Here is a 27,447-nt window from a genome sequence, read left to right on the forward strand (position 1 = left end):
ACAAGGGACATACTGGGCTATGACTGGGCTCCTCCCCGCTAGGGCGTGGCGGGTATTCCCTCCTATCTATCGTCTACCTATCTGAAGCTAGCAACTCTCCAGGCATCCAGGTCATTTCCTCCGCCCTGCTACCGGGAGACAGGTTAGTCGGAGAATTTCTGACTGATCACCACGGCACGCACTGTGGATGAACAGAACTGGTAATAACGTCGATGATATACCCAGCATAATTTATCCATGTTTTCGCGGAAATCATGAGGAGAATAGCCTGTGCCCTTACGAAAGAAGCCTAGCGCTGCTGTCGTCAAATGCTAAACGAGAATAGATTACACGTGCTATCAGGGATTAAGCCCAGAAAAGGGGTCATAGCGTATCCAGAATCTAGTGTAGAGTCCTGACAGCGTCCAGACTGGTTCTCTACGCCCCGCCATTTCTATCAATTGGCGGTGGAAATCGTTAGCAAAGTGTCATGGCGTCAGGCTTTTGAACACTAACACGAGCTATTGGAACCATCTATACACGTGTGCATACACCTACTTACTACCTATTCAAAGAAATTTCCAGCTCTCATCAACCTAGGTATTGTCAATATGCGACGAAAGATCGGAAACCAGACGAACTCCGGCAGACCATGTAGATCCCGGCATATCTATTGTAAGAAAATCTACATCACACAAGATAGACTTGAAACGGTCTAGATCCGGTCACATGCCATACTTGCTGTTTATGGTAGGTGATTTTCTCTCGGTACTAGCGTCGTTTGTGGAGTGTGTAGCGTGGCGGCAGTGATACCCACAATGATTTGGACAAACGGCACCGCTTATTGATTGGCTCGCTACGCAGATAGTGTGTTAAGGTACCCCAATCCTATCCATTTTCTCTAGTGAGCGTAGTAACCTTTTCAGCGTGTCCCTTACCTATTATTTGAGGCGATCGTGCATATGCGAGTCACAATGGCAATGGGAGTAGTACTGGGCCGGCCCCATTACCATACTTGATCAAGTCAAAGTCGCAATTACCATCTTTTAGAATGCGACGTGTAGCAGTCAAAATCTAGTTTGCAAGTCGCTCTCCCTTGCTTTTAACGTACGACATTCTAGGACTTATTCTTGCTTACAAGCACTTTGGTGCTGCTCCTATGCTAATTAGGTAGTAACTACTTCTTTGCCATAGAATCCATAAGGTGCAGATTTATCGAATGATTATCTTTGATGCCTGACCCCATGGAATGACAACCCTTATCATCTGGGCAGCGTGATATCCTGACCACGTGGATAATCTTCGAAAGATTGAAAAGTGAAAATGAAGGGGGGCTCACTACATACCTAGGTAGGGTTTACAGGGAAAGACTCAGATTCAGGGGCTGAAAGCTCTCCTATCTTCACAGCTACCATACCCCCCTAACACTAGGTCTTCTTAACGCATATCTAGATTGAATACTACGTATGTCTACCGTGACGATAATTCGGTAACTAGTAGTGGCATACGACTCGAAACCATCCCCCCTACCCCAGAAGAACCTCCCTCCGGCACACTCCCTAAGGTATAAGAGCATTACTACCTGAAAAGACTACGATGTCTTAAATGCTTACGTAAAAACGCCTTGAGTCTGATAGTCTACATGCTACCTCCGTCTCTGCGCCGTATTTTTACGGGGACTTTGCCGTCTGGAAGCGACACACCACTGCCGAACCCCTTGAGCGTCGAATCCCCCTGAACATTCTTACCTTCCTCTGATATCTCGCAGTCAAACAGGCTTACCATAAGAGCGGTGGTCAATAGTATCTGGCGTTTGGCAAAGTGTCGACCAGGGCACTGTCGCGGTCCGCCGCCGTAAGGGATCCACGACCCTTCAAACTCTTTTGTCGAGAATGTTGGAGAAGCGGGAACGCGTGGTAGTGTGTTGACATTATGTTCACTCTCTGGTGGATATTTAAGGAATCTTCCTATCCAGAACTGGTCGACGGGATGTTCGTTATTTAAGCCGGTGCTCCACGTCTTGGTATCCATGTGCGCAACTGTCGTCGGTGTAACAATGACCTTTCGCCTCGGTATAACCCAATCTTGGATATTCATGTCTACCTTGTCTGGCATTCTAATTAGATAAAAGTCCATCCTAAGTCGTAGAGTCTCGGCGTAGACGGCTTGGAGGATTGGTAGGCGCAGCAGTTGGTCAACGTTGAACCGGATGCGGCCGTCTGCAGATGTGACCGTACAAGCGCCAACCTCGGCTCTTATACTAGCGAGCAGTTCGGGATCTCGAAATATTTCAAAGATGGCCCAGGACGCAGCAGTAATGGAATTCCTTGTCCTGAAATATGATGAAATTGGTCGTAAGCGGTCCAAACCTGGAGGTGAAAGCATCAGGTATAACTTACGCCCATATTGCTCCAAAGTCTTGGGATGCAATAGCTGAATAGTCGAAACCGTCCATCTCGAGAAACATATCGTGTCTCTCCCGGAAGAAGCTGCTCCCCCACAATGGGTCGTCGCCATCAGCATCGATGGCCGAATCATCGTAGTGGTCTCTTGCGTGCCGCTGCCAAATTTTAACGGCATCCAGCACCCTCTTCCGAACAGCGTAGGCCCTTGGGGCAAGGAACCACGGAATACCTGGGAGCGAGATAAGCCTCAGTACACTGCCATATATTTCCCAGCCCCGTACCTTGAAGATAGGTCTGCAAGTTGCGATCGAAATCCCAGTAGTCCTGCAGGAAGTGCGGGTTCAGACCCAAGAGGTACGGGCCGCAGAGAGCATTGAGGATGGAGACGGTGGCCTCGTCTCGGACGGCCTCCATAAGGTCGGCATGATACTCCCAATCGGAGCCAATGCGGTCGTACAGCCCACCCAACCGCTGCGTGATGTCGTCCGCAAACCTGTTCCAAAAGGGCATAAGCCCCTTTCCTTCTAGAAATCGGACCAAGGACTGGTTAACGCGGTAGTCGATGCGGTTGCGGGCCTCTACCGTGCTGCCCGGGTGCGGCACATGGCCGCCGCCAGAGTCGTCTTTGTGGTACAGACTCAGTGCCTTGGACGGTAAGCCGAAGGCGTACCCAAGCGCGAATTTGACGAAGGGGATTGATGTGCATGCCCCGGAGCCTCTAAAGAAAGCCTTGACGTTCTCGGGTCCGCAGATGGTGTAGAATTCTTGCGTAAGGATCTTGACGCGGACCGGACGCGCGCTTTGGAAGAAATTGCTGGATAGCGAGGTCAATATAACAAATCAGAGGCATTGATAACCGAGCCGCTGCGGTTTGCTTACTTCGGGTTCAAGACAAAAGCTCTCGGGTTCCATAGATATGCTACTGGTAGGCTTCCCAATAGTGGAAATACGTAAGGGAAGGTCGGCGGAGCACCTTTGGCATCATCGCGCTTCTCGTCCACCGTAAACCTGTTACGCCGGGCAGTATACCGGAGCCAGAATGCGGCGATTAGAAGCAGAGCCGCAGCCCCTAAATCGGCTGCGTGTAGCGAAACAAGGTCAGAAAACATGACCCCTGTCGAGTTCTCTGCACTTATATCGGGCAGCAGAAAGAGAATTTTCGTCAATGTCGTGGATATTGGATAGGTTATATGCAGTTTGTCCTTGTCTAGGCGCCTTGCTATGAAAAGTACATACCTATGAATACCAACAAACACTACATATAGGGAGCACACGAGGAAGTAAGGGATGGGATTATCCAATAGGATCTCGGAATATCAAGCCTCTCAACCTGGTCGACATAACGGTTGAACAAGTACACACCAGTAATAATTTGTCTTTTCATACATGCATTCTGTAGTTCGTAGTTATGATCAAGTTGCGCGAGCGGAATAAAGATAGGGGAAAGCGGGACCAAGCCCCCCTTTCCCTTAAAGCAAAATGAAAAAGGGGTTCTTCTGTATAGGAGTTAGTAGGACGGTGTTCCTCAACCTACACGAACATCTGACTTTCCTCCACAAGTTAGCTAAAGTAGGCAAGAAAAAAGGTGAGTCAGGATGTAAACCGTCCATACAAGGTCGATACCTAATCTACCTACAGTGGCATCAATCACCACACTGATCTCACATCAGAAATTGGGTGCAGGCATCCCACAGCCAGGTATCTCCACGAGAGCTAAACAGCTCATTCGCGTGCCAAAGATATTCTAAGCATCCAAAGCCTATGAACAAACCAAGCGTGCTGTCGTGTTGCCTCATTCGGCGAGTCCAACTGTGCCTTCTTAGGTGACTAGGCGGTACTTTTAGAATCCAATAAGACGATCCGAGCTCATGATGCCCGCGGCGCTTTTCTGCACGTTCTCGAACTTGGTGTATCCACAGCTTTCGCTCTCGAGGTGATTCATGAGACCAGCAAGGGATGTGAATTCGCGGCCGCAAGCAATGCGCTTAGGACAGTGATACAGATTCTGCTGGTCTGGATAGAATGTTAGGCATGACGCTCTATGCGTTGTTGGGGCGGGGGATCGCTAGATGAACAGCAACTCACGGACGGGGGAGCTAAGATGCTGGCTCAGAGACTCGAGCTTCTGAAACTGACGATGGCAAAGAGAACACTCGTACGCGAATCCGTTCCATGCTTGCGATGTAGCTTCGTAGCGCGTAGAGTCGCTCCACTCGAGGAGCTTGTTAGAGATGATGTGGTTAGGATCCTTGGCACGGATGATGCGGTAGACTAAGTCGCGGTCGAGGCCAGGCGCGCTTGGACAGGAACCACTCTCTATGTGGTGAGCAGCGCCGGTAGCGGTTGTGTAACGCTGCTTGCAAAAAGGGCATTGCATGTTCTGGCCGCGGTGAATGCGCGAGTTAAGATGCTAAGAGTAGAGATTCTCAGATCATGGTCACGAGAGGGGTTTGAGACATGAGCTTCTCTTACTTACCATCTTGATGTTATTGTAGCAAGAAAAGTATCGCTTACAGGGATCGCAATAGAAGTGGTCCTCGACCTCGTGGTCTCGTAGCCATTCCTTGCTCAAAAATGAGTCGTCACAGTCATTGCACTTATACTGCCAGTGGTTCTTCGCGTTCATGTGGTTGACCACTGCGCTGAATGAGTGGAAGAAGCGAAAGCATGTATCGCACTCATGTTCGGGAGCGTGGTGGTAAAACGCGTCCATATGCTGCTGCCGCGCTTGATCGCTGCGGAACTCCTTCCAGCATGTTCCGCAGGTCGCCATCATGAGGTGGTGGTAAGACGTTTTAGGAGAAGAAGGGGATTGGAAACTTGCTGAGGTCAGTACCAGGGGATGTCAAAGAATATCTTAGTCTTTCAGGTTGATGCAGTATGAAGATTTAGGGGTAGATTTCCAGTCAAACGGCACGGGGAACTACGGGCATACCTAGGTACGTAGGTATGATAGAAAGGCGTCTTAGGCCCTTCCTTGCTGCTCAGAATCTTGTGACAACAAATGACATGTCACATAGGTAGGATGTGAGAACCCGAAAGTAATTTCGGATACCTAAGATAGGTGTGTAAAGATAGCTGGCTAGGCTGTTTGGCAACCAATTCGTTACACAGATAGATGATATGTGCCTAAGTGGTTGTCGTTCAGATGCCGCACTCCTTAATTCCAGAAAAGAATTAAAGAGGATAAAATGTTATATTATTATTATTCTCTAAAGCTCTAAAATCTCCTGCGGAGATTTTAAATACCTCCCACAATGCAAATAGCACCTTCCCAGCTTATATACTCCATCTAATACAAACACACAAAAGCCCGCCCCAGGCAACTCTTTCCTTCAATATAAATCCCATTCTCAAGGAAACAACTACAGACACGAAACAGCCAGCCCTTGTACAACCCTAACAACCCACAAATATAGCTCCCACACGCCGGATAAGCTAAACACCTGCGGACCACCGAAATAAGTCGGGTCTTTCCACTGTTTACCCAATCCCCGGAACAAAACCACAGCCGGAAGAGGAATAAACATAAACTATACTTGTAAGAAAGCAAACATCAACAAGCCAAAATAGTAAATAAGAAATAGCGGTAATAACAGTATAACAGGCCAAGAAACAAGGTTATATTAATATTTTTTTTAACGGTAGGGAGAATAATATTCCAAATAACAAGGCCAACAACGGCACGGACAGGGCTTTCTTACCAACTTTAATTAAGAATACAGCTAAACGAGTAATTAAACGAATAATAGTTAATAATAATGACAATGTTGTAACGATATTCCCATGCGTAAATTCCGGTATAAAAGCACTAGAAAAGAATTAAAGAGGATAAAATGTTATATTGTTATTATTCTCTAAAGCTTTAAAATCTCCTGCGGAGATTTTAAATACCTCCCACAGTGCAAGTAGCACCTTCCCAGCTTGTACACTCCATCTATTCCTAGGCGGAAACCTCTCACCTAGGTAGGTACTTAGGAAACCTGAGGTCTATGTTGCGTACCTACTAATGAACAAGGGGGCCTAAGTTCTTAAAATGAAAGTAAGAGTAGGGGCAGGACTGGAGGATAATCTTTTTCGGTAGGGAGGGAGCTGTCGCTCCAAAGAGCGACTCGAGGTAACTACAGCTAATCGAGTTGTATACAGATCTAGGAGGTGCAACGAGCTAGTTGCAGGGTTTCTGGTTTAAGGTATTAGTGTCAATGTGGTGCTGAATAGGGACGCCTGACTTGTAACAAACCTAGAGTTCTGAGTCTCGATCCGAAGGTAACAATGAGGATAAAATAGACAATAGAGGGGATTGTCCTCCTCTAGATTCTTAACACGTAGAGAGGGGAAATAAGTGATCCGATAAGCCCCACTGACTTCTTTTGATTGGATCGTAACGCTCACATCTTGAGAGGCATTCGGCCATTGAGGCTGTTTATTCCTCAAATTCGTTTTCAGAGACCGTTACATACCTAGGTATCTAGGCTCTTCCCCAGGGAATCAATCAACGCACCACCACATCTAGTGTCTTCTTGCCGCTCTGCCTAGTCCCCGGCACCAGCTTCTTTATCTAAGTGCCACTAAAGCTAGGCCCCAGTTCTTCTTGAAATAAAGTTCTACTTGAACTGAAGTTTTGACGCCATTCATAGTTCATTACAAAGTTCTAGTGCTTCATACGGTGAACCTATTCCTCGCCGTCTCCAATCGGTCCGTTGCTGCCCATTTGTGGATATTGAACATCATTTTCTGGAACAAAAAATACTGATCGAAGTGTAGGAACGTGAAGGCTTCGAACTCTTTCATGAAGTGCTTCTCACCGTTTTTCCATGTCACAAAAATCTTCGCGAACTCGTTATGCATTGTAACGCCGAAAACCGCGTTGTCGTTCTCGATCGCCCCATCGCAGAGATTAACTGTGATTGAGGTTCCTCCAAGAAGCTGATTCGTTGCTATTTCCATGTCTTTACACGCTGTTTTCACTTCTACAAGCAAGTACGGAAGCAAAAGGCCTTCCTCGTTAACAATGTACAAATCTCTCAGTTTTAACAGCTTATGCACGTCTTCATCTGTCGCCCGTTCCGTGATCCTAAAAATAGCTTGAGGCTGATACCCGAAAGCTATATCTGGTTTGGGTGTTGATATCGGGGCCCTGTGGGCAATACCGTTCATTGTTTTCTTATAATAGCGTTGGCTGTAGCTTTGGAAAAGGTAAGTGTGTTCTTCGCCCGCTTTCTCTTCATTGTTCAATGTTGTGAAAGGAGGGTTTAATGGGAGGCATATAGGTAGGTGCCTTCAAAGTTTCTTTTGTTTGGGTATGAGGCCATCCGCAATTTGCGGTTCGAAATTCGGTGTGTTTCTTCTTCCATTCTTCTACATTGTGTGGGTATTTCATCCTCTCGGGAACGTTCGTCTTTACAAAATCAATGAGTCTCGCAATCCATATTGGATGTTCATTTATATTGTGCAGTTCGTATATGATACTGTTGTATTCTAGATCGGTTCGACAGGTTGGTTTTTCCACCAGCGAAGGCTTGCTAGATTGTGTGGATTCGGTTGTATTTCCTGAATTAGTTGTTGCGCTTATATCGTTGTCTATTGAATAAGCTTCTTCTGGTTGTGCTGCGTATTGGTTTACGTTCAACTGGTCTGGGTGTAATTGGTCTGAATCAAGCGACTCGCACCAATTCGTTACAAAATTGGTAAGTTCGGTGTCAGGCTTTGGATCTTTTGGTGTGGATTCGTTCGTTGACTTTGGTGAAGCAGTTCGCGTTGCGGTTGATCGTTGTGTTCTGGAATCCATGTTGAATGGGCCTGACTAGGATTAGATTTCTACGCTAAGGAAAAGTTAGAGGTCGTCACGGCAAGCTCAGACTAGAACTTATTACGTAAAACAGAGGCAAGCTAATTGAAATGAGTTAAATCCACTGATAAACAATTATCCGATCCCGCCTAGGAGGCGGGCCGCACCTTAAAAGAATGGATCCAGTTGAGTCAGCAAACGTACCCACACCGAATATTGATGTTGATATCTTGCTTCAATACATGCCAACCTCTTAGGCTAGTAATCAAGGAAGGACGATCACCAGCATCATGATTTCCAATCTTGCTATCGCAGCCACGGCGATTGCTGGGGTATACATATTCCTTCACGTCCTATTGCATCTCACTCAGAGCCCAAAAGAACCGCCTGCAATTGGTAACGCTATTCCATTCATAACCCCTATTGTGAGAATGAAGACTATGAAAACAAGATTCTATTCTTTTATGAGGTTGGTGGGCCTTGGGAGCCATATCCTAACGCGATACCTACTAATAGTACCATTCAAGAGAACAGCACAATCTTCCTATATACACCCTTCGCCTTCCGGGCACAAGACTTTACGTTGTTAATTCCATCTCGCTTATTCCCGTGGTTCAACGCCAATTTAGGACGCTGTCTTTCTCGGCCATAGAAGCAACTGTAGCAGAAAACGTAATAAGAGTTAGCAAAGCAACCAATGACATCATATCCAGTAACATTACAGACGATGAAGGGTATTTGATGCGCTTCTCAAGATATATTCATCAGACTTTAAAAGCTGGGCCAGCTCTAGAAGCCATGGACAGGAGAGCTGTTCAAGTCATCGCTGACTCTTTAGAGAAATGGGCAGGAGAAGGCCCCACAACTGTGAAGATGTTCCATTGGATCCGCCATGAGCTTGTAAATGCTACCACTGAAAGTGTCTATGGTCCACGGAATCCATTTCGGGATCCTGAGATGGAGGAGGCTTGGTAGTACGTTCAAACTCACCGAAGTATTTATGTAATGTGCTAACCAAACCAGCAAATTTGAGCCGAACATATTCATGTTCATCCTGAATGCTTTCCCTTGGTTATTAGCCAAGGAGGCCTTTCAAGCTCGCGAGTACATGGCCAAAGCTTGGGAACGATATTTTGAGGAGGGTGGGCACAAGCAAGGTTCTGGACTTATCCAAGTACGAGCCCAAATCAACGAGGACTTCCATATTCCTCTCAAGGATACAGCTAGGGCAGAGCTTGGGGGTGTGCTAGCTATACTCGCTAACACCATTCCCTCGGCTTTCTGGGTGATTTATTACATATTCTCAGACCCGAAGGTTTTGGACGATATCCGAACTGAACTTTCTAAGGGGGTTCGGGAGGTAGGTGGTGTCTGTACGATTGACATGGCTTATGTCAAGCAGTCCTGCCCTATCTTATTATCAACTTTCCAAGAGATGCTCCGTGTCCACGGAAGTGCCGTCTCCGCTCGGGTCGCCCAAGAAGAGATCATGCTCGACAACAAGTACCTTATCAAAAAGGGTAGTACCGTCTTAATACCGTCGAACATACACCACACCGACCCGTCAATTTGGGGCAGGAATGTAAATGAATTTTATCACAAGCGGTTTGTGAGAGAGCCTGGTATTAAGCGCCCTAACCCTATCGCGTTTCGTGGATTCGGCGGTGGCACGACCCTATGTCCAGGTCGCCATTTTGCGACCACAGAAGCTTTGCTGTTCTCGGCTTTGATGGTACTACGATTTGACGTAAACCCGATAAACGGCAGATGGGTTCGTCCTACCACAGAAAACTCGCCTCTGTTTCCTGCTATACCATTGCCAGATTTTGACATAGATATCGAAATCCGCCCGAGGAACAGCATGAAGTGGAAAATCTCGTTTTCAAGATCCGATATGGATCCAGCAATATCAGTTGAAGACATAGAGGGTATAGCCCCAGCTTAGAGAATTAATATTCTAAGTAGAATTCCAGCGCCATCCCAAATGTCCCCTAGATTAACTACATTCAGAATTCACCATAAGACTGATGAGATCCAGAATTTAAATAATCATGGCGAGATTGACTAACAGCGCCGTCTCAAAGAGGTCGCTTACAAAGGTAGGATACTGTACAGCTACTGTGAAGCGATAACCACTTATTGTTTTCCTTCCCAGATCCTTGTGAGGAAGTCTTCAATAGAAGTGAACTCGAAATCAGGAAAAAGTTGGTTCAGCTCATCCGATATATCCCATGCGCCTTTCAAACTGCTCAGCAAGATGCCAATTGATATGGCCTTGAGAAAAGCCGGTGCTTGTTCTTTGAAGACCGAATGATGAATCGCTTCTATATTCCATGTTGTTTTCAGCTCACCCTTTTCGAGGTCTTCGACTTTGACCTTGTCGACCGTGAAGGGGCGTCCTGCGGATTTGCGTTAAACATCACAACACCTTCTTGCTATGTGCAATTGCAGAAACTACTCACCTCGAATTCTCTCTCCGATCTCAATGATTTGTGAGAACGTGACTCTATTGCCCCTGATTCCGCTCATCTTAGGCCACGTGCCCTCATAATCAACAGCCCGAGCAACGATCTTTGCGAGGTCCGCGACAGTAGTTAGAGTCATGATAGCGTCCTCATGGCCATCTACGACGATCACACGTCTATTCTCAAAGTCGAAGATAGTTTGCAGCTGATCAAGATACTTGGATGTCTTGTAAGGATAGGCTAGGTAGTCCAGGAAGAAACCCTGTTGGAATAAGGTGTATTCGAGAACCTGATAGAAATGTAAGTTCAACATTCTTGGGGTATTGAAATGGCAGCTGGGGAAATATACCTTTCCTTTCTGATTCACCTCTTCAAGGTACTCCCTTATGTTCTCTTTTACTCGTAACCAAGGCATATCGGTTGTCCCTTTGCTTGGTGGGTGGTTAGTTACTCTACTCGTGATGCGTTGGCTGTGGCTAACAATACCTTCCGAACTCACTCGGCGCGAAGCGTTTCACACCGGCCTCAATACAAGCATCGATCAAATTCTTCTGCGACTTCTGGTCGGGATCCGAGAGGGTTTGGACGAAAGACAAGAGGGTGTGGGTCCCTCGAAGGGCTTCAACTAGACTTTTCTTGTTATTGTAGTCCACAAACTGCCAATGAAGTCCAGATGCGATTGGAGTTGAGGTCGGAGCCTCCTGAAGCAAAAGATATTAGCGTTGAGCTATGAGGACGAGTGCACGTCTTTCAGGAGTCCTCCTTACCCTCCTGCTTAAGATAGTTATCTGGTGCTTCTTCGACTCTAGAAGAGCATCGATGATCTCTCGGGCAACCTCTGTGTAGCCAGTCAATTGAATTGTATAGTCCTATCAAATTGAAGATCAACTCACGCCCAGAACCACCGGCCACAGCGACTTTAACCATTTTGATAGGTGGTTGACAAGGTAAATGATTCAACTATATTCGATTTGAAGGAGAATGGATCTGTACAGATGACAGGATATTCATATTCAATATAGAAAGGCGTCTTCGCGTTATATATGATTTCCATACACCTAGAGTCATGATAGCAATTCGAATGGCCTCCCCCTTTACGGTATTCAGCCAATCATATTAGCTTGTTTTTGATGTGGTTTACTAAAAGGGGAATTTAGTGGGGACCTAAACTCGAGCCCGTGCGCTACTTTTCTCCGCCGCGGCGGAACTGCAGTCAGCTGGAGAAATCACTGCAACATCAATTTTACCACTGCTTTGAGGCACATGCAAAGTAATAGCTTCTTTCTAACGTCTTCACTAATAACGCTCTACTAGTACGGAGAAAATAGCTACGCCGATACTAAAATGTCAGAAGCACAGCCCTGTGGTAGCCCCTCCGCGGTGGAAGAGAGACCGGATATAGCACCCAAGCGAAGAAAGCTCCGGAAAGGCACCCAAAGCTGCTGGGAATGCAAGCGGCGCAAAATCCGGTGCACCTTTGCAGCGCCTACAGACGCCACCTGTGATGGGTGTAAAAGTCGTCAAACAAAGTGCATTAGTCAGGAATTACCTGATGACACGGCATCTACAAGAAAACACGACAATAGGCTTAGCCGGCTAGAATCTCTAGTCGAACAACTGGTTCAGCGGGACAGTCGACTCAAGCAAGATGAGGTCCTACATCGAACTGTAAGAAACGCCACCAATATTTCAAGCCATTTAGGTACACCAAACACTCATGGTACTTACCCTAATCTGTCTCCCTCCGCGGCGACAGCAATCCCTGGCCTGGGGCTAGCGAGTCAAGCGACCGGAAATCTTGATGGTCTATCCCGTGCTCTCCTAGAAGCGTGGCCTAGCCAAGAGGACCTCGATATAATCTTAAGCGTCCCGGTCCATGTTTCGATATTATTTCATGGCGTGGTCTTTCGACCGTACTCCGAGTTTTTCTCCGGGGAAATGGCGTCAACGCGGTGTATGCTACAGCCACCTTCACAGGGATCACATCCAGTCCTGATCGCAAGAAAATTATTGCTACTAGCCACACTCTTACAAGGTATCCCGCCCAGCTCTACGAGCGGACTCGTCGGTCTGAGTTTAGACCACCATGATCTTATGTCTCTTGTGTTCAACGCCGCTACTAGGTTAGTGACAAGTAACGACGAACTCATCAACTCCCTTGAGGGCATTGAGTGCATCATGGTGGAGAGCATGTGTTTGGATAACGCAGGGTCCCTCCGCCGCGCCTGGCTAGCAAACCGTAGAGCTATGGCCGCAGCGCAGATGATGGGACTACACTCCGGCACCAGCTCCCCGGTTATCATCGAGAGCGAAACACGGGATCGTATTAACCCTGATTACATGTGGTTTCGCATTGTCCTCACAGATCGATATCTGTCGTTAATGCTAGGTCTTCCCCAAGGTACACCCGAAAACGTTTTTGCCAGTCCAGATGCACTCGACAAGTGCATGGATGTGGAACGCATGGAGCGTATGGCGGCAGTTGCTTCTAGTCTTATTCTCCAGCGAAATAGTGCCGAAAGGACCGACCCCGTGGCGACGCGCAAGATTGACAAGATCCTGCAGGATGCTGCCGCGATAATGCCACCACGGTGGTGGCTGATGGCTTCTGATCCCACTACCATTACTAGAGATGGCGCAAAGGCGTTTGAGGAATCTGTCCGCCTTATGAATCAGTTCGCATACTATCATCTTCTCGTTCGGGTGCATTTGCCGTATATGATGTTGCCTTCATCAGTTGAGCCCAGCTACGATTACAGCAAGATGACTGCTGCAAGTGCCAGTCGCTCAATCGTTACGCTGTTCGTTTCATTTCGAGACTCCTGTCCAAATAATATCTACTGTCGCGGCGTCGATTTCGTTGCTTTTATTGGAAGCATAGTTTTATGTCTTGCGCATATCGAAGTTCGTCGCCAGCTCAACACCGATAATGGCAAAGACATCGGCAATTTTCAATCCCTTCGCCACCAACGATTAGGCGATCGTGGACTACTCGAACGTACCCTCGAAATAATGGAGGCAATGGCTGAAATTCATCAGGATGTCATTGCCCAAAAGATCTCTAGCATCCTCCGGCCATTACTCGCTATTGAGGATAACTCTTTCCAAGGAGGTTGTTACCATGTTCATGCCTCCTCAGAGGTTACCAAGCAGGAGTCTCAGTGTATTGGTAATACGAAGGATGCTTTCCACGCGCTCCATATACATATCCCGTACTTCGGGATTATCCAGATCGAACATCACCCTCCCCTTCCAAATTCGGTTGAGCTAGCGCAGTCCGGGAGCCTTCCTGTATCGCGATACACTGACACGGGTCTTGTCACCCTTCACGAACCAGTCTCCACGCTCAACCGAGATAAAGGAGGAACGTCCCCCCAAACCCGCCCACCAGGCTATGAATTCAGCGTCGTCGAGCCTGTTAATGCTGATTGGCAAGCCATTCCGTCGTCTTTCGATACAAGTGCGTCGCAAGAGAACTACCTTAATCTGTTAGTCCCGGGCCTGGAGGCAGGCATAGATGACTGGACGCTACAAGGTGTCGACATGGCTTTATTCAGTGATCTCACACAAGACTCGGCGGACTCAACCCACTAATAGTGAGCCAGTCCGGCATGCTGCCTACTCCATGCTATTTAATTGCTGGCAAAGAAGCCCAAGGGTTCCATGACGCTGCCTATTCAGTACCTACCACATATAACAGGATAAGACTAGGCTAAGAAATGAACAATATGGTCTATGGGGGAGGGTTGAATACACACGATGAGGACTCATTCAAGTCTCAGATATGTGAGTCATATCTATCATGAGACACGGAGTATATCATATGAAAAGGTAGCTTACTAATTAACAGACTGGCATACATGACTATCAAAGATTTTCCGCAAGGAAGCCGCATCCCCCAAACCGGCTCCGTCCGGACCCACATCCAACCTTCCTCGACCGGAAGATCCCCGAACCGAACCTAGATTAGGGGTAATTGAAAAAGCCTACATTTTCAGATGGGCTCAACCAAAAGTAGACGTTGATTATTGGCTATACTATATACCTTATACTATTTCAAGTTTTAGGAACTCCTAGTTTGCGTCGTTACCCTTGCCCCCTCCGTAACTATCTCCGTATCGTTTTCGCAAGTGCGCTTCCACCGTCACAGGCGGATGCTGAGGGGTCTCGCCGGGTTCAATACAAGTTGGGATGCACTCGATGACTTGGTCTAGTAGGCCCTCGTTGAAGAAAACCACACTATACCTGTCCTTATCCGAAATCGGCGAGATCACGCGATGGACCGTCGACATATATCGACCGTTCGTCCACTGCTCCATCATGTCGCCGATGTTGACAACGTACGCATCTTGGACGTAGGGCACGGCATTCCACGTGTTTGTGGGCCGGTGGAAAACCTCTAAACCACCAACTGAAGAACTGTTAGTTGGACGATAGGGACCCCACGGCGGCTATCTTACTGTCATCTTGAAGCAGGAGTGTCATGGCGCCAAAGTCCGTATGAGCACCCGTTCCACGGGACTTCTTCGCCATTTCGGCATTGGTCTTTGGGTATTTATGTATGCGATACATAGAAATAGCTGGGGTAGTGGGACTGTTAGTAATCATTGACAACATTGACAGCATTGTCCGAAAGGGATTGGTTACTAACAGTCTCGACTGTTGACAAAATCATCAAAGTAGTGTTCCTCAAGATGCAAGCTCAACGCCAGCAACCGGAACAATTTTACGCTAAGACTCCGAGCAGCAGCGAAGTATTCTTCCATGGTCGACCGAAATCCGGGGCAATCAGCTTCTTCGGGCCACAGGTTTGGCCCCTGCAGGAACCTTCCGGGCAGTAGTTCGGGGCCCATCATGAAACCCTCCTTTTGGTCCTTAAAATCGCCTTCCATGACTTCGGCCCCGATGGCTTCGTATCCCCGCGCGCCGTTCACGGAGAAACCCTGGCCCAAGGCGGATTTCTTGGCCGCGGGAAGACGATAGAACTCGGCGGTTTTCTCGAACAGGCGAGTTCGTAGATCGGCGGGGACATCATGTCCGACGATCTGGAAGAAACCGGGGGCGCGACATGCGGCGTTCAATTCCTCCGCGATTTGAGCTGTTCGAGACGAATCCCCCGCGATATAGCCGGATATGTCGATCACGGGAATCGTGACCGGAGGCGCTTGTTCGACGGCCATCTTGGAACTGCTAATAACTTCGGTATCCGGATATCTTCAGATTGAATCAAACACGAAATTATGTCCCCGAGTTATTTATTTCAGATTTCAAGATATGCAGCGCTATCAAATTATCAATAAAATAGTGTAAGAGAGCTATTTGTTGAATTATGTTAGTAGCGTGAAAATGGGTTATCTGATAAAGGTCGACGGACATCTCCGATCATCAATCCGAGGAGCAATATTGCTTCTTCGAATAACTACAGCTTTGTACGACTCACTATAGAAACAAATCGCCGCGTACTAAGCCCGAGAAACAGTGAGACTTTATGTTTCTCGCTCAGGCTTTGTCGACATACTGCGACAGCATCATGGTGGATTTGGTGATATAATCCGCGCTTACGAAATGATATCCGCGTAGATAGAGGAAGCTAGTTCGGGTAAGCTAGGGTAGGTAGGTAGTTACCCCGCCTCCTATTATAAACTAGATATTATCGCTAACGCTGGAAAGAAATGTTGCGAAATATCGACAATGTCTTTGTTCAGGTCATTCAGAGAATCATCACCGGAAACTTCGAGGTTCTGCTTGGCCACGATCAGATAGACGACAATGATATGTTTCAAAGGAGAACCAAAGTCCAGATAATGAAGCGACGCGCGCTGGACACCAGAAACTAAACATGAGAGGAGCAGATTGAAAAATGCATTAAGAACTGCAACCATTACTTGCAAGTATTTCATCACTCGCATGATAATCAGGGTTATAAGAATTTCCCTCGAATCGCCATCATACCATATGATAAACAATGTTGGGTCTTTGAATTAGCCGGTTGATATCGATCACAATAGTCGGCTAAATGTTGACCGAGAAAACAGTGCACGATCTAGGCCGCTCCTCCATTCCTGGCCGAGTTGAGAATCACCCGTTGATAAGAGCCGCTCAAAATTTGGGAAATCGGGGAATTTATACTTGAATCAATGTCACCAGCGTTCCATTCCAGGAAGGTGACCCGGGAGCTGAGATAAGCGACTTCTCATAAAACTGAGACCATCGGCTGATTCGAATAATTCCTCGTCGTTCTAATTGTGGTGGTGTTATATACACCTCACAGCCTAATGAAGATGACTGGCCTCATACAGCCATTTCGAATTTCTGTGTGGTGCTTAATGTTGTGTGCCATCACAGAATGGGTGATGATATCCACTTCAGCAATAGCGACTTCTCATCGTCCCCAAACAGACATATCCGCGTGCAAACTAGCCGCGAATAGCGATGTCTATCTCAGCGCCGGGTTTGGATATGAACTTAACTGTGCTCCCAGCACTGGGACGTTAAACGCTTTCATGATATTTGTCGATTTCGACGATGAACAAGCCATCGAGACCCCGCAGAGTCTGCACGACTTTTTCTTGCCAGCGGCGGCGGAATGGTACGCTACGTCGTCATACGGCGCGTTGACGCTGAACGTGACCGCAGACACGTCGCGCTTCTACCGCATGCCGGCCACCGCGGCGTCATACGGATGGGCGCGCGGTCTGAGTTACGAAACCCACGAGAAGTATATCCAAGACGCGCTAGATGCGTATAACCAGACCATCCCACCGACGGACGTGCTGTACGTCGTTCCAACTGCCAACGCTGCTGCCATCTCATTCTCGCCCACTTTCATGGGAGATGTGCAGACGCGCGCTGGAGTATACGTCGCTAAGAAGTCGGTGACCTTCGGTTTAGACGCGTACAAGACCTGGAAATATCTCGTTTTAAACCACGAGACGGGCCATACGATGTGTTTGCCCGACTACTACCCCTTTAATGGGAGCGCGACGGGCTTGTTCATAGGCGGTTGGGACTTGATGGGGCTTATTAGGTGAGGAGCGAACTTAGGATAAATTAAAGCAGAATGAAGAAACTAAGACTTACGCAGTGGACCGAGCCCGGATTACTTTGCGTGGGACAAGTGGCGATTGGGGTGGCTGTCGGATGAGCAGATCGATTGTATCGCTGAGACGGGCTCAACTACTCATATGTTGACGCCGCTTGAGCAGACAGGAGGTTCAAAGGCCGTGGTTATCAAGCACAATAGCACAGATGTGCTGGTGGCGGAGTTACGATCAACGAACGGTCTTGATTCAGCGTCATGCTCGACAGGTGTGCTCCTTTACACTGTCTCGACGATTACTGCGACGGGAGATGGCCCCGTTCGCGTATTAGACGCAACGCCTGGATCGAACGGCTGCGCAGGAGACGAGTTAAACGATGCTCCGCTGTCCCTAAAGGGCACGAACTCATATACCGTCTCAGAGTGGGGCATCAAGGTTACAATTGTGGATGAATCAAGCGATGGGACTGAGATCAGGGTTGACGTCTCATAATTCGTATATTAGCTATCGATCTTATGCCACTACGATGCAGAAGATGCGGAATTCGTAACTTGCGATATTCAACGTCCCAAGTGTGTTTTTACAACTCTGTATTGCATGAGTGAAGGCGTATGTAGCCTCTGGCAACGATCACTGCTTGTCCTAATCGGGTTTTAAGTTACCTGGACTTTCCTAATAAGGAACGATACCTGGATGTCATTGGCTGGTTCCCTATGCGGCGCGGCGTCTTTCGGTGGCACAGTCACTGAAAATATTATACCCACCCAGGTTCACGTACTACGATAAAATAATGAAGGGTCAAATGGTATCATGTTAGCTAGTCATATTCGCTGTCCGATACTTATGCGACATAGTAAATTCTATGACTAAGAAATAGGTGGTGTAATTGCACCTCCGGAGATGAAGGCTGCTTAATTCCGTATTTCCTAGCATCTGAGACCACTCCTATGCAGGTTTCGTATATTTAGTATATCATTGACTAGACCGTCAGTCAGTGTTACCGCTCTTACAAGGAGTTCTAATTAGTTGCTTGGCTTGTATCTATATCTGCTCCACTGGAGCTTCAGCCTCATATGGTCCTATGTTAGCCGACGAAAGACCATAGTTAGTCACTTGTAAGCGCCGTTGAGCGGTCTTGATTGTATCGGAAAGGTTACGTACTCGGACTCCTGCAACCGATGAGAATCCTCCACGACCGTCCGACCTATTACATATCTTGCTAAATCCAGTGCGGAATAGTGAAGGCCTCGAGGCGGCCTTGGCATACAGGCACCCTAGCACAGCCCAGCAGCTGAGATGCCGCTAATGCGGAATTAACAAATCCACATGAGGATTGTTTCCTTATTTGGCATCAAGACCGGGATTTCGATTCGCAGGGAGTGCGACCGCTGAGACGGTGCTTTACGTACAGGGCTGACATGCCACTCTCGCAACTGAGTGGTTTCACCTTGGGCTGCTAGGATCTTTTCTCTGCACCTCTATTCTTCCGTCCTCGCTAGTCTCTCTTTCAACTCCATATCTTCAATTTTCTTATGTTATTTTTTCTGCTTCTTGTGTTGCGACAAGACGCGTCTGCTCGTCTGTCTAAGCAGCCATGAACTCCTCGATGGATAGGTACGAGTATAGTACATTGGAGGTGGATACGGAGGCGCAAAACCGCCACCTCGAAGAATCGGCGCGCGCCGCGCAGGCACCCGAGGTCAACCAGAATGCGACCGAACATTACAACTACCCCGAAGTTGTCGCCGGTGGCGCCCCGAAAGCAGGCATAGATCCTACCCTCCCTGAACCCATCCAGACACCGGAGAAAGAAGTATTCGGCGCAGGAGCAGCAGGAGCGGCAGCAGCATCACCTACAATATGTGGAATAAAACGGAAGTTCTTCTGGGCTTTGGTTATTGGGGCTGTGGTGATTGTTGTGGGGATCGTGGTGGGTGTTACTGCAGGCGTTGTAACGAGTAGGAAAAGCAGTTCCAACTCAAGCAGCAGCAGCGATGATTCGACGGATACGACAGTAAATGGCACTGCTCTTTACGCGAATACCAGTCTCGCGACCGCCAACTTCACAGACGGGCTCGGTAATGAGAATTACCTGGTGGTGTACCAATTAAATAATAAAGCCATATACATGTCGGCGTGGAATTCGTCAAACAAGAATTGGGTTGTGTCTCCCATCGTGGACGGCAAGACAAATAATTTGGGCTTCGATAGCGTGAGGAAAGGCACTGCACTGTCTCTCGACGTCTTTGCCTATAATGATTCGGTAAGTCATCATACTGCAAAATGAGCACGGAGGGAGCCGAGCCGCTAATACTTATCTCCAGGCCCGCGATATCCACGTCTACTGGCAACTTCCCGACAGCGGCGGCCTCTCCACGATTAAAGCCCTGACCTACAACGCCGGCAAGGGCGTCTCCACACAGTCCACCATGCCGGCGGCAAATTGGGTCGACTCAGCCGCCGCGAACAACTACATCTCGACCGCCGGCTCCTCGCTCGTCTCGTACGGGAAGGCGTGCGACCTGTGCAACCAGTACACGTACCTGTACTGGCAGGCGTCGGGCGGGATCAAAGCAGCGAGCTACCAGAACGACAGCAGCGGGTGGGACAGCGACAACAGCGTGATCTCGGCGGGGATCTCGGCGCCGGCGGAGAACAGCTCGCTGGCGCAGGCGTACGTCGCCGCCGCCACCGTCGACGGCCACCGCAGCATGAACATCTTCTACCGCGCCACCACGAGCGCGCTGTCGCAGATCGTCAACGGCGACGGCATGTACGTCGGCGCCTACCCGGGCCGCGACATCGGCGCGGGCACCACGATCGCCGCCTTCTCTACCGGCTTCAATGAGACCAGCTCGAATATCACGGATCACTTGGGCTTCCAGGTCTTGACGATGGATCCTACTGCGGACGACGGCGTCCAGCTCACTTACTACAAGGGGAGTACCTGGACCGCGGCTACCAACGAGGTTTCGTCGTTGTCGGATTGCAAGGAGCTCGGGACTATGGTCGCTAACCACGCGCGGAGGGTGTATTGTCTGGTTTCTAGCGGGAGCGGCGTGGATATTGTCGAGTATGCGTGGCAGGGCGACCCGAACGATACGTCGACATATTCGAATTATACCAAGATCGGGACCGTGGGCATTACTGCTTCATAATAGATATCAATAAATAAATAAATAGGGGTATAGAGAGCGCATTGTATATAACACAAGTTAAATTCAGCCGTAAGGTATTTAGGTAGCGTACATTACACCGTAGTATACGGTCTTTGCGAGTCAATGAAGACACAAATTTCTATGGATATCATCTTATTAGTTCCGCTCGAGTGTGTTTGTCGGCGTGAGCCGTTCGCCCTTTATTGATGGCTCAGTTGTATGTATTAACCCCTTTATTTCCCCCTTTCCACTAGATTAGCTTCCGAGGCTTGTGATCTCTCGACCTCGTAGGTGAAGTCGGCCCGGATCCCCTGCGAGCTCGAGTCATCTTCAAGCCGTTCCCAATCGTGGGGATTGTGATTCGTCTGCACCGTCGTGACGCTATAGCCGATGTCGGTGGGGTTGCTGAAAACTCTTCGGTTGCGCGACTTTACGGGGGCGCTGCCGAATGTCACCAAACCCACGGAATTGGGAGTTGCGGTGGAGCCCTCCTTTCTAAAGCGACGCATAATCATCTTTTGGAGTATCGGGAGTGAGCCTGCGATGATGCCCACGGCGTTTTCGATATTGGACCACAGGACGAGGTTCGCGAGCCAATCTACGAGATGCTATTAGAATCGTAGAACTTGCATGTAGCCGTGACACTAAGGCTTACAAATAAGATCGTCGTCCATGTAATACTTGACATAAGGTGTGCGGATCATCGTACAAACAGAAGCACTAGAGATCGTAAGCTAAGAGGACCGGAAAGCAAAGATAGGGACGGGAATCTTGTTCTAGTGTGCACAAGTTTCAACTTACAAGGAACCGAACGACAGGAGCATCCCAACCGAAAGCTTGACTTTTAGCTTGAGCTGAGTCTTCCACAGGATAACCCCAGGTAATATCGCACACGCTATATCAGTGGCGATCGTTATGGCCGTAGAAGTATAGGTAATGCCGAGTACACCAGATACTGGCGAACAGGACGCTTTTCCGTCGGCGATCAATCTTAGATCCCAGTTCGCTGAGAAAGGTCGACATGAAGTTGCGGATCCTGTGATAGATATTATGAATGCGCATATGCTCAACCATAACAGCACGTAGATGGCCCAGCGGATATATTTCATCGTTAGGGTGAGCCGTAGCATAGTCATGCAAATTGACCCCTTGACCAGAACGAGGCAGAACGCGTAAAAGAGTAGCCATATCGCCAGAAACTTCCTAGCCTCCCTCTCTTGGAATTCGGTCAAATCGGCCCTGTGGGTACCAAGACCAAGATACACACTTCTGCAACTGAGGCCGATGGTGACGTTGTATATGATCTATCACGTCTTTGTTAGAAGGGAAACACGAAGTTTCGTTCTGGCGATGACACTAACCAGCGCTGCAAACATCGTGGCATCGTCCCACCAGAACGATTTTTCAGTCCATCGCACATAGACTCTAAGACAAACAACCACGACCGATATTATTATAAATATAACCGACGTGATGAATATGGCCATTTTAACTCCTATTATAGGAGGATTGATAGCCTCGCCCTCATAGTACATCATCGAGTCGAACTTCGACCTTGCTTTTGCGAGGGGCGAGCTGAAAGATGCTGAGGGGTGGTATGAGGTCGTAAGAGCCCAACCCGATAGAAACCATGAGGAAAGAGGAAAGGCATATACACTCGGATCAAAGTCGAATTCGTACCTTTGAGTGTCCGCGGAATGTTGCCTAGTAAATAGAAGAAAGTACAACGGCGTGACAAGTTTGCGGCACTGATGCGGCTACTATCCTAAGCCTTTGAACGGATCCGAACGGACCGTACGTATCATGGATACTCCTTGGAACTGATTGATCAGAAACGCCTATCGGCTACTATCAAGGAAGGATGCCTTGCATAGGATTTCGTGCATCCGATTAGTGCTACAGAACGCAGTAATCGTAACTGAAGGGTCGTCACTTTCGAAGAGACCCATGACCTCGACATCTCCAGATGAATAAGCTCCGAAACTAGGAGTAGCACTGTCCGGAAGGCCGGGGGGGAGCGTTTCCGTCGTCCCAAGACTACCTAGGGATGGGCAGAGTTTACAGGTCATATAATTATAATCCGCAAGGTACCGTACGGATCGGGGTTGAGCTTTTCATGGATCAACGTCCGGCCCAAACCTAATGGAGCTAAAGCCAGGCGAAAACTTTGCGGTTTGAATAGATTGAGACCCTTGGTGGCCGGAACTAGCGTGAGACACACGGATCCGGTGCTCTGGGACGCAAAGCCTACGGCAGAACTAACATGATCACACATGCGTAACTCCAGCATGGGTAACGCCTGTATTTCTTTCAGTCGGATGCAGCCATATAGTGCCGCGGGATGCGATAGTGATTATGCCGGATCGCGAGACGTGCTGTATCGGCAGATTATAAGGGGAACAGTGATGTTAGCTTGCTATATGAATCCCACGGTCCCTGACGTTGCCTGGGCCTACGGGACGGACGAATAGGAAATCAACCCATCGATGCCGATGTGTCTAACTAACGATACTTGGGAACGGACGTGATTGGCTGTATAGATGAGTATCCGGCTGGGTGGGACGAGCTTTTCCAAATCTGAGTACTACCGGAAAAGGGATTGATTGATAACTGTGACATAATATCTCATGAGCAGAGTTAAGTATGATCGTACGATTGGTAGACTAGAAAGAAAATTAAAGAAAAGAAAAAATCTGTCAACAGGTTCCTGATAAGAGGAACTACCTCAACGGTTTAATTTCGTTGGCATGACTAGACCTGCGATGCCTCATCGTAGGAACACAGGGTCTCACAAGTCCTTTCACCACAGTATACCTAAGTATGTATCGTGACCACTCCTGTTTGATCTACCAACGGCTTTATCTGAGTACTACTAGGTTATAACTAAGGTGTGTATGATGCGTTTTGAGCAACTTGTTTGAAATGAGTTATGCTTTCAAGTCCGGAAGATGCATTCGGTCCGTCTGAATATATTTTTGGACATGTACTTCTCCGACGCATCGGGACCCAACCGGATAATTCTCTTATATAGTGATTTCGGATCAGAAAAGTCGAAGCTTTAGCATATTACACATCACCTCCTTCTCCTTAAGCCAAGATAAGTCATCTACGACTGTCGCTCAAACGGTTTCATTCCTCAACAGCATACCCCTTTCATGAAATGAAATTGGTCAGCCGCCGAATATCCTACAAGTTTCGTCTGGGTGTACACAAAACAGCTGACTAGGAAACACTGCGACGATCATTCTTTGGATGAAATACATACCGAGATAGACACCAAGGATAGTGTCCTCATATGACCGCAAAAGATTTCCCTTGCTCAATATCGTTGAGGTCTAGAACTAATCTGAATCATCCCGTAATTCTGGAGACCTTGGTGCACTCCCATATCAAACATTTAGTTCGGGAAGTTATTCGCTCTGTAGTGACGGCAATGACAGCCAAATCGTTCCTGATACGCTTTGTATTATTCTGCGGCTGGAATGGTTCTCACCGGTAAGGCGATGATGGCATTTTCTAGCAATGAAATGGATTTGGACTACCTAATTTGGTCAAAACCTTCTTTCCGGTGGTGATTCTGGCGTCTCGGCTAGTTCCCATTGTGCTTAAAACCGTTAACCTTGTAGTATTTATAGATCTACCGGACCCTAAGCTGGATGTACTAATCCGTATTTCTAGTTTTCGTCCCCAAATCGTCTATATATTGCTACCTAGAGGGTAAAACCCTCCTTCAGAAGACACCGGGACCCTTGCGTGATAAAGAGCCCCTTAGGTTGGCGTCACTCTTCGTATCATATCGAAGTTCCACGACCGTCTCCTTGCAGGCCAAGTGATAAGGAAACATCTTGGCGTGATCATACAGCAATCCAATCGTAGATGTGGCTGCTTATTGGTCTTCTGTATCTTTTTACATGATAAGGAGCGTATAAGTTCGTAGATAGGCGGGCATCTATGATGACGTTGGTTGAGGATAACCCGAGATGCTCTTAGAGGCTATGGAAATAGGGGCACGTCCATAAGGCTCTACTAGAGATCAGTCATACACGATATGCCCCAGTACCTAGGTATTCTAGCTTGGCATTGTCTACTATGATCTCGCTGACAAGCCTTGAACTAAATCTTGAGCAACGCCCCCACTAGGTCCCCGTTCGCGAGAGACTCAGTACTGGATAAGATGGCTAGGTAGTAATCTCATTCCTTAAGTGATATGAAGGAGAATGGGAAATAGGGATAAGAGCTCGCATGGTAGAAAAGGGGTGTGACAAACGCAAGCATGCAGGGAAAGAGAAAGGGGAAGGGTGAAACTTGCTGACCTGGATGATAATATTATACTTAAGACATCAAGCGCTACGAAGCATTTCCGTAACCAGCATCATCTAGATTCGCCTATGGCATTACCAATGCCTGAAAACACGTTGTATATACGCATCGAGAAGCATCTATGGTTGTTGAGGGAGACAACCAACTCCATTATGATCATAAGGCTACCTATCTCATTTCTTTTTGCCGCCGCCTATGAAAGACCCTTCAAAACCTGCCCGGCCCTTGCTCTTCTTAGCCCCCTTCTTCTTGCCGGCCTTGCCCAAGAGCTTCTCGTCTCTTCGTTTTCTAATGTTTTCTTCTCGCTTCTTCTGTCGGTCCTTCATTGACTTGGCGACACCTTCCTTCCTGGCTGTCCAGTCCTTCTCACTCTTCTTCTTTGCCGTCTCCTTGCGTTTGACCGCCTTCTTCAGCAGCTTCTCGTCATCCTTGATCTTCTCGCCTTCCGCGCGCCGCCTCGCAGTTAGCCAAAGTTCCTTATCTTCAACATCCTTTCGCTTCTCTTCGTCCATGCCTTCCAGTCGCTTTTTCTGGTTCTCTAACTTCTGAAGAGCCGTCTTCGGATCTGATGGGCCCTTCTTTTTGGCGCCATTCAAGACGTGGGTGAGATCGTGAGATAATTGAGAACCGTCACCAAAGCCAACACGGCCGAAGGAGAAGTTGTTGTCGTCCAGGTCAATGGCCGGACTGAGAATGCTACCGGGCGAGTTTCGAGCAGATGCTAGTGCCTCCTCACGTTTTCGATCAGCTTCTACCTTAGCCTGCCGGCGCAGCTCCTTCTTATGGGCTTTGCGTTCGGCTTGTTTTTGACGGCGTGCCTCGATAAGTTCCTGGCGAGTACGTATGGGCTTCCCGTCGACATCGGCTTTTCGGGCCTCGCGAAGGGCTTGTAGCCTTGCGGCAAGACGTGCTCGAAGGTTGGTGTCATCAGTGGGTACTTTTATATGCTTCGGCTTTTCGGCTGGAGCTGGAGCTGTGGAGGATACGGATGTGGTAGTGCTGGGGGCTTGGCCGGTTGAGTCGGCGGGCGTGCCGTTGGTATCAAAGATTGGTGATTGAGGTTCTGATGGAGGTGACGGAGCAGAGGTGGAGTTTTGTTCGTCAGCAGGATCAACAAGGCCAGCGACGTCTAGATCTTTTACGTCTGAAGGTTTAGCATCATTGTCGTCTCTGTTAATGTCAGTGACTTGGGCATCGTCGCTCGGTACCGCGTCGGGCCTTGTTTCTCTAGATCCCAGCTTGATCTTGTTAACACCCTTGATAGTCTGTCTCTGGAAGGCTGCCTCTTCCTCTCTTAATAACTGTCGCTCTGCCTTTCGCTCCTTTCGCGCGGCCTTCTTTTCTTCCTTTCGTCGCTCCTTTTCACTCAACTCGGGTTGCTCTTCGTCTGACTTCTTCAGTTTCTTCTTGGCATCCTTCGATGCCTTCTTTTTCAATCCTTCGCCCGGCTTCTCTGTCTCGACTCCATCCACATCAGACCAATCGTCCTCGTCGCCATCCTGCATCTGATCGCGCTTTCGCTTCTTCTGGGCTTGTTCATCCATGACTTCCTTGACGCTTCGATTTAATTCGCTGTCTGGATCTAACTTGTTTCGCCTAGCAGCAGCGGCCTCGGCTTTGGTCTGTTTCTTTCGTTTCCATTGGTCCTGCGACGGCGGAATCAGGATCAGAACTTGGACTGGAGAGTTTCGCGGCACGGAGCTTGACTCACACTTGTTTCCTCGCCATAGTACATTTTGGCAGGTATTAAGGAGAGGAGGCCATCGAAAGACTTCTGGGAATTAAGGAGGCGCTCCTATGTGTGTCGCAGTGTTGGTTATCCATGTTTCCATATTCAAGAGCATGCGACACTCGGCCCACGATGTGGGTTAGAGGTTAGATCGTTGGGTGAACCAACCTTGAGCGTAGAGTCCTCCATTATACCGATCGATGAAATATCAGGCAGACTTCTATTCAATGGAACGAGTGGGTTTGGGTGGTTGGCTTCGTTGAAGCGGGATCATGGAGAATGGAGATCTTCGAAACCCTGGAAAGGAAAAAAAAAAAGTTCGGATGAGAAAAGTCGGTCGCTTTCACAACGGTACATCAAGCGCTAAGAAATGGGGCAGTAGCAGTTTCTTAGCTTGCAGTAGGTTGGTGAAAATGATTGTTGATTGGCTAAATTTCACCTCGATTTTTGCTGGTCGCATCTTTTTTTCTGGTGCGGAGTAGGTCGCTTACATTATCCTCTCGAAATCTTGGCGCTTATATAATACAATCTAACTTATCGATAATAATTATCTAGACAGGCGG

The 27,447-nt window shown here is 48.1% G+C and overlaps 11 protein-coding genes across 11 annotated transcripts; 4 read left to right on the forward strand and 7 right to left on the reverse strand.

The window, feature by feature from the left end:
• Positions 1 to 1,617: 1,617 nt before the first annotated feature.
• Positions 1,618 to 3,493, reverse strand: F4807DRAFT_467219 (cytochrome P450; the record flags this gene model as incomplete). Its single annotated transcript, XM_048002463.1, has 4 exons — positions 1,618 to 2,311; positions 2,379 to 2,613; positions 2,666 to 3,198; positions 3,264 to 3,493. The coding sequence occupies 4 exons, from the start codon at positions 3,491 to 3,493 to the stop codon at positions 1,618 to 1,620; spliced, it is 1,692 nt and encodes a 563-aa protein (XP_047854590.1).
• A 301-nt stretch (positions 3,494 to 3,794) lies between these two features.
• F4807DRAFT_423720 (uncharacterized protein) lies at positions 3,795 to 5,263 on the reverse strand. Its single transcript, XM_047997807.1, has 3 exons — positions 4,861 to 5,263; positions 4,470 to 4,794; positions 3,795 to 4,397 (listed from the first exon to the last, which is right to left on the reverse strand). Exons 1-3 carry the CDS (start codon positions 5,158 to 5,160, stop codon positions 4,225 to 4,227), a joined length of 798 nt encoding a protein of 265 aa, XP_047854591.1. The 5' UTR covers positions 5,161 to 5,263; the 3' UTR covers positions 3,795 to 4,224.
• A 1,780-nt stretch (positions 5,264 to 7,043) lies between these two features.
• On the reverse strand, positions 7,044 to 7,541 carry F4807DRAFT_459907 (uncharacterized protein; the record flags this gene model as incomplete). The annotated part of the gene is made up of 1 exon (XM_048001436.1): positions 7,044 to 7,541. The coding sequence occupies one exon, from the start codon at positions 7,539 to 7,541 to the stop codon at positions 7,044 to 7,046; it is 498 nt and encodes a 165-aa protein (XP_047854592.1).
• An 842-nt stretch (positions 7,542 to 8,383) lies between these two features.
• Positions 8,384 to 10,300, forward strand: F4807DRAFT_69218 (cytochrome P450). Its single transcript, XM_048003358.1, has 3 exons — positions 8,384 to 8,641; positions 8,700 to 9,146; positions 9,196 to 10,300. Exons 1-3 carry the CDS (start codon positions 8,463 to 8,465, stop codon positions 10,115 to 10,117), a joined length of 1,548 nt encoding a protein of 515 aa, XP_047854593.1. The 5' UTR covers positions 8,384 to 8,462; the 3' UTR covers positions 10,118 to 10,300.
• An 8-nt stretch (positions 10,301 to 10,308) lies between these two features.
• F4807DRAFT_459909 (uncharacterized protein) lies at positions 10,309 to 11,564 on the reverse strand (the record flags this gene model as incomplete). Its single annotated transcript, XM_048001437.1, has 6 exons — positions 10,309 to 10,571; positions 10,635 to 10,926; positions 10,987 to 11,068; positions 11,124 to 11,338; positions 11,405 to 11,475; positions 11,531 to 11,564. The coding sequence occupies 6 exons, from the start codon at positions 11,562 to 11,564 to the stop codon at positions 10,309 to 10,311; spliced, it is 957 nt and encodes a 318-aa protein (XP_047854594.1).
• A 331-nt stretch (positions 11,565 to 11,895) lies between these two features.
• Positions 11,896 to 14,529, forward strand: F4807DRAFT_69319 (uncharacterized protein). The gene has a single exon (XM_048003360.1). It carries the CDS (start codon positions 11,982 to 11,984, stop codon positions 14,229 to 14,231), a length of 2,250 nt encoding a protein of 749 aa, XP_047854595.1. The 5' UTR covers positions 11,896 to 11,981; the 3' UTR covers positions 14,232 to 14,529.
• Positions 14,422 to 16,074, reverse strand: F4807DRAFT_69292 (putative gibberellin 20 oxidase). Its single transcript, XM_048003359.1, has 5 exons — positions 16,012 to 16,074; positions 15,289 to 15,952; positions 15,098 to 15,217; positions 14,683 to 15,048; positions 14,422 to 14,623 (listed from the first exon to the last, which is right to left on the reverse strand). Exons 2-4 carry the CDS (start codon positions 15,815 to 15,817, stop codon positions 14,711 to 14,713), a joined length of 987 nt encoding a protein of 328 aa, XP_047854596.1. The 5' UTR covers positions 15,818 to 15,952; positions 16,012 to 16,074; the 3' UTR covers positions 14,422 to 14,623; positions 14,683 to 14,710.
• An 844-nt stretch (positions 16,075 to 16,918) lies between these two features.
• On the forward strand, positions 16,919 to 18,169 carry F4807DRAFT_459912 (M6 metalloprotease; the record flags this gene model as incomplete). The annotated part of the gene is made up of 2 exons (XM_048001438.1): positions 16,919 to 17,664; positions 17,722 to 18,169. The coding sequence occupies 2 exons, from the start codon at positions 16,919 to 16,921 to the stop codon at positions 18,167 to 18,169; spliced, it is 1,194 nt and encodes a 397-aa protein (XP_047854597.1).
• Positions 18,170 to 18,944: 775 nt separating this feature from the next.
• On the forward strand, positions 18,945 to 20,981 carry F4807DRAFT_423747 (uncharacterized protein). Its single transcript, XM_047997808.1, has 2 exons — positions 18,945 to 19,940; positions 20,002 to 20,981. Exons 1-2 carry the CDS (start codon positions 19,272 to 19,274, stop codon positions 20,833 to 20,835), a joined length of 1,503 nt encoding a protein of 500 aa, XP_047854598.1. The 5' UTR covers positions 18,945 to 19,271; the 3' UTR covers positions 20,836 to 20,981.
• F4807DRAFT_467230 (uncharacterized protein) lies at positions 20,953 to 22,370 on the reverse strand (the record flags this gene model as incomplete). The annotated part of the gene is made up of 4 exons (XM_048002464.1): positions 20,953 to 21,433; positions 21,491 to 21,555; positions 21,637 to 22,139; positions 22,197 to 22,370. 4 exons carry the CDS (start codon positions 22,368 to 22,370, stop codon positions 21,069 to 21,071), a joined length of 1,107 nt encoding a protein of 368 aa, XP_047854599.1. The 3' UTR covers positions 20,953 to 21,068.
• Positions 22,371 to 25,219: 2,849 nt separating this feature from the next.
• F4807DRAFT_423757 (SURF6-domain-containing protein) lies at positions 25,220 to 27,307 on the reverse strand. Its single transcript, XM_047997809.1, has 3 exons — positions 27,053 to 27,307; positions 26,867 to 26,950; positions 25,220 to 26,801 (listed from the first exon to the last, which is right to left on the reverse strand). Exons 1-3 carry the CDS (start codon positions 27,071 to 27,073, stop codon positions 25,329 to 25,331), a joined length of 1,578 nt encoding a protein of 525 aa, XP_047854600.1. The 5' UTR covers positions 27,074 to 27,307; the 3' UTR covers positions 25,220 to 25,328.
• Between the last annotated feature and the right edge of the window lie 140 nt (positions 27,308 to 27,447).

Source organism: Annulohypoxylon truncatum, assembly GCF_022578515.1.
Source record: "Annulohypoxylon truncatum strain CBS 140777 unplaced genomic scaffold F4807scaffold_14, whole genome shotgun sequence".
Classification (NCBI taxonomy): domain Eukaryota; kingdom Fungi; phylum Ascomycota; class Sordariomycetes; order Xylariales; family Hypoxylaceae; genus Annulohypoxylon; species Annulohypoxylon truncatum.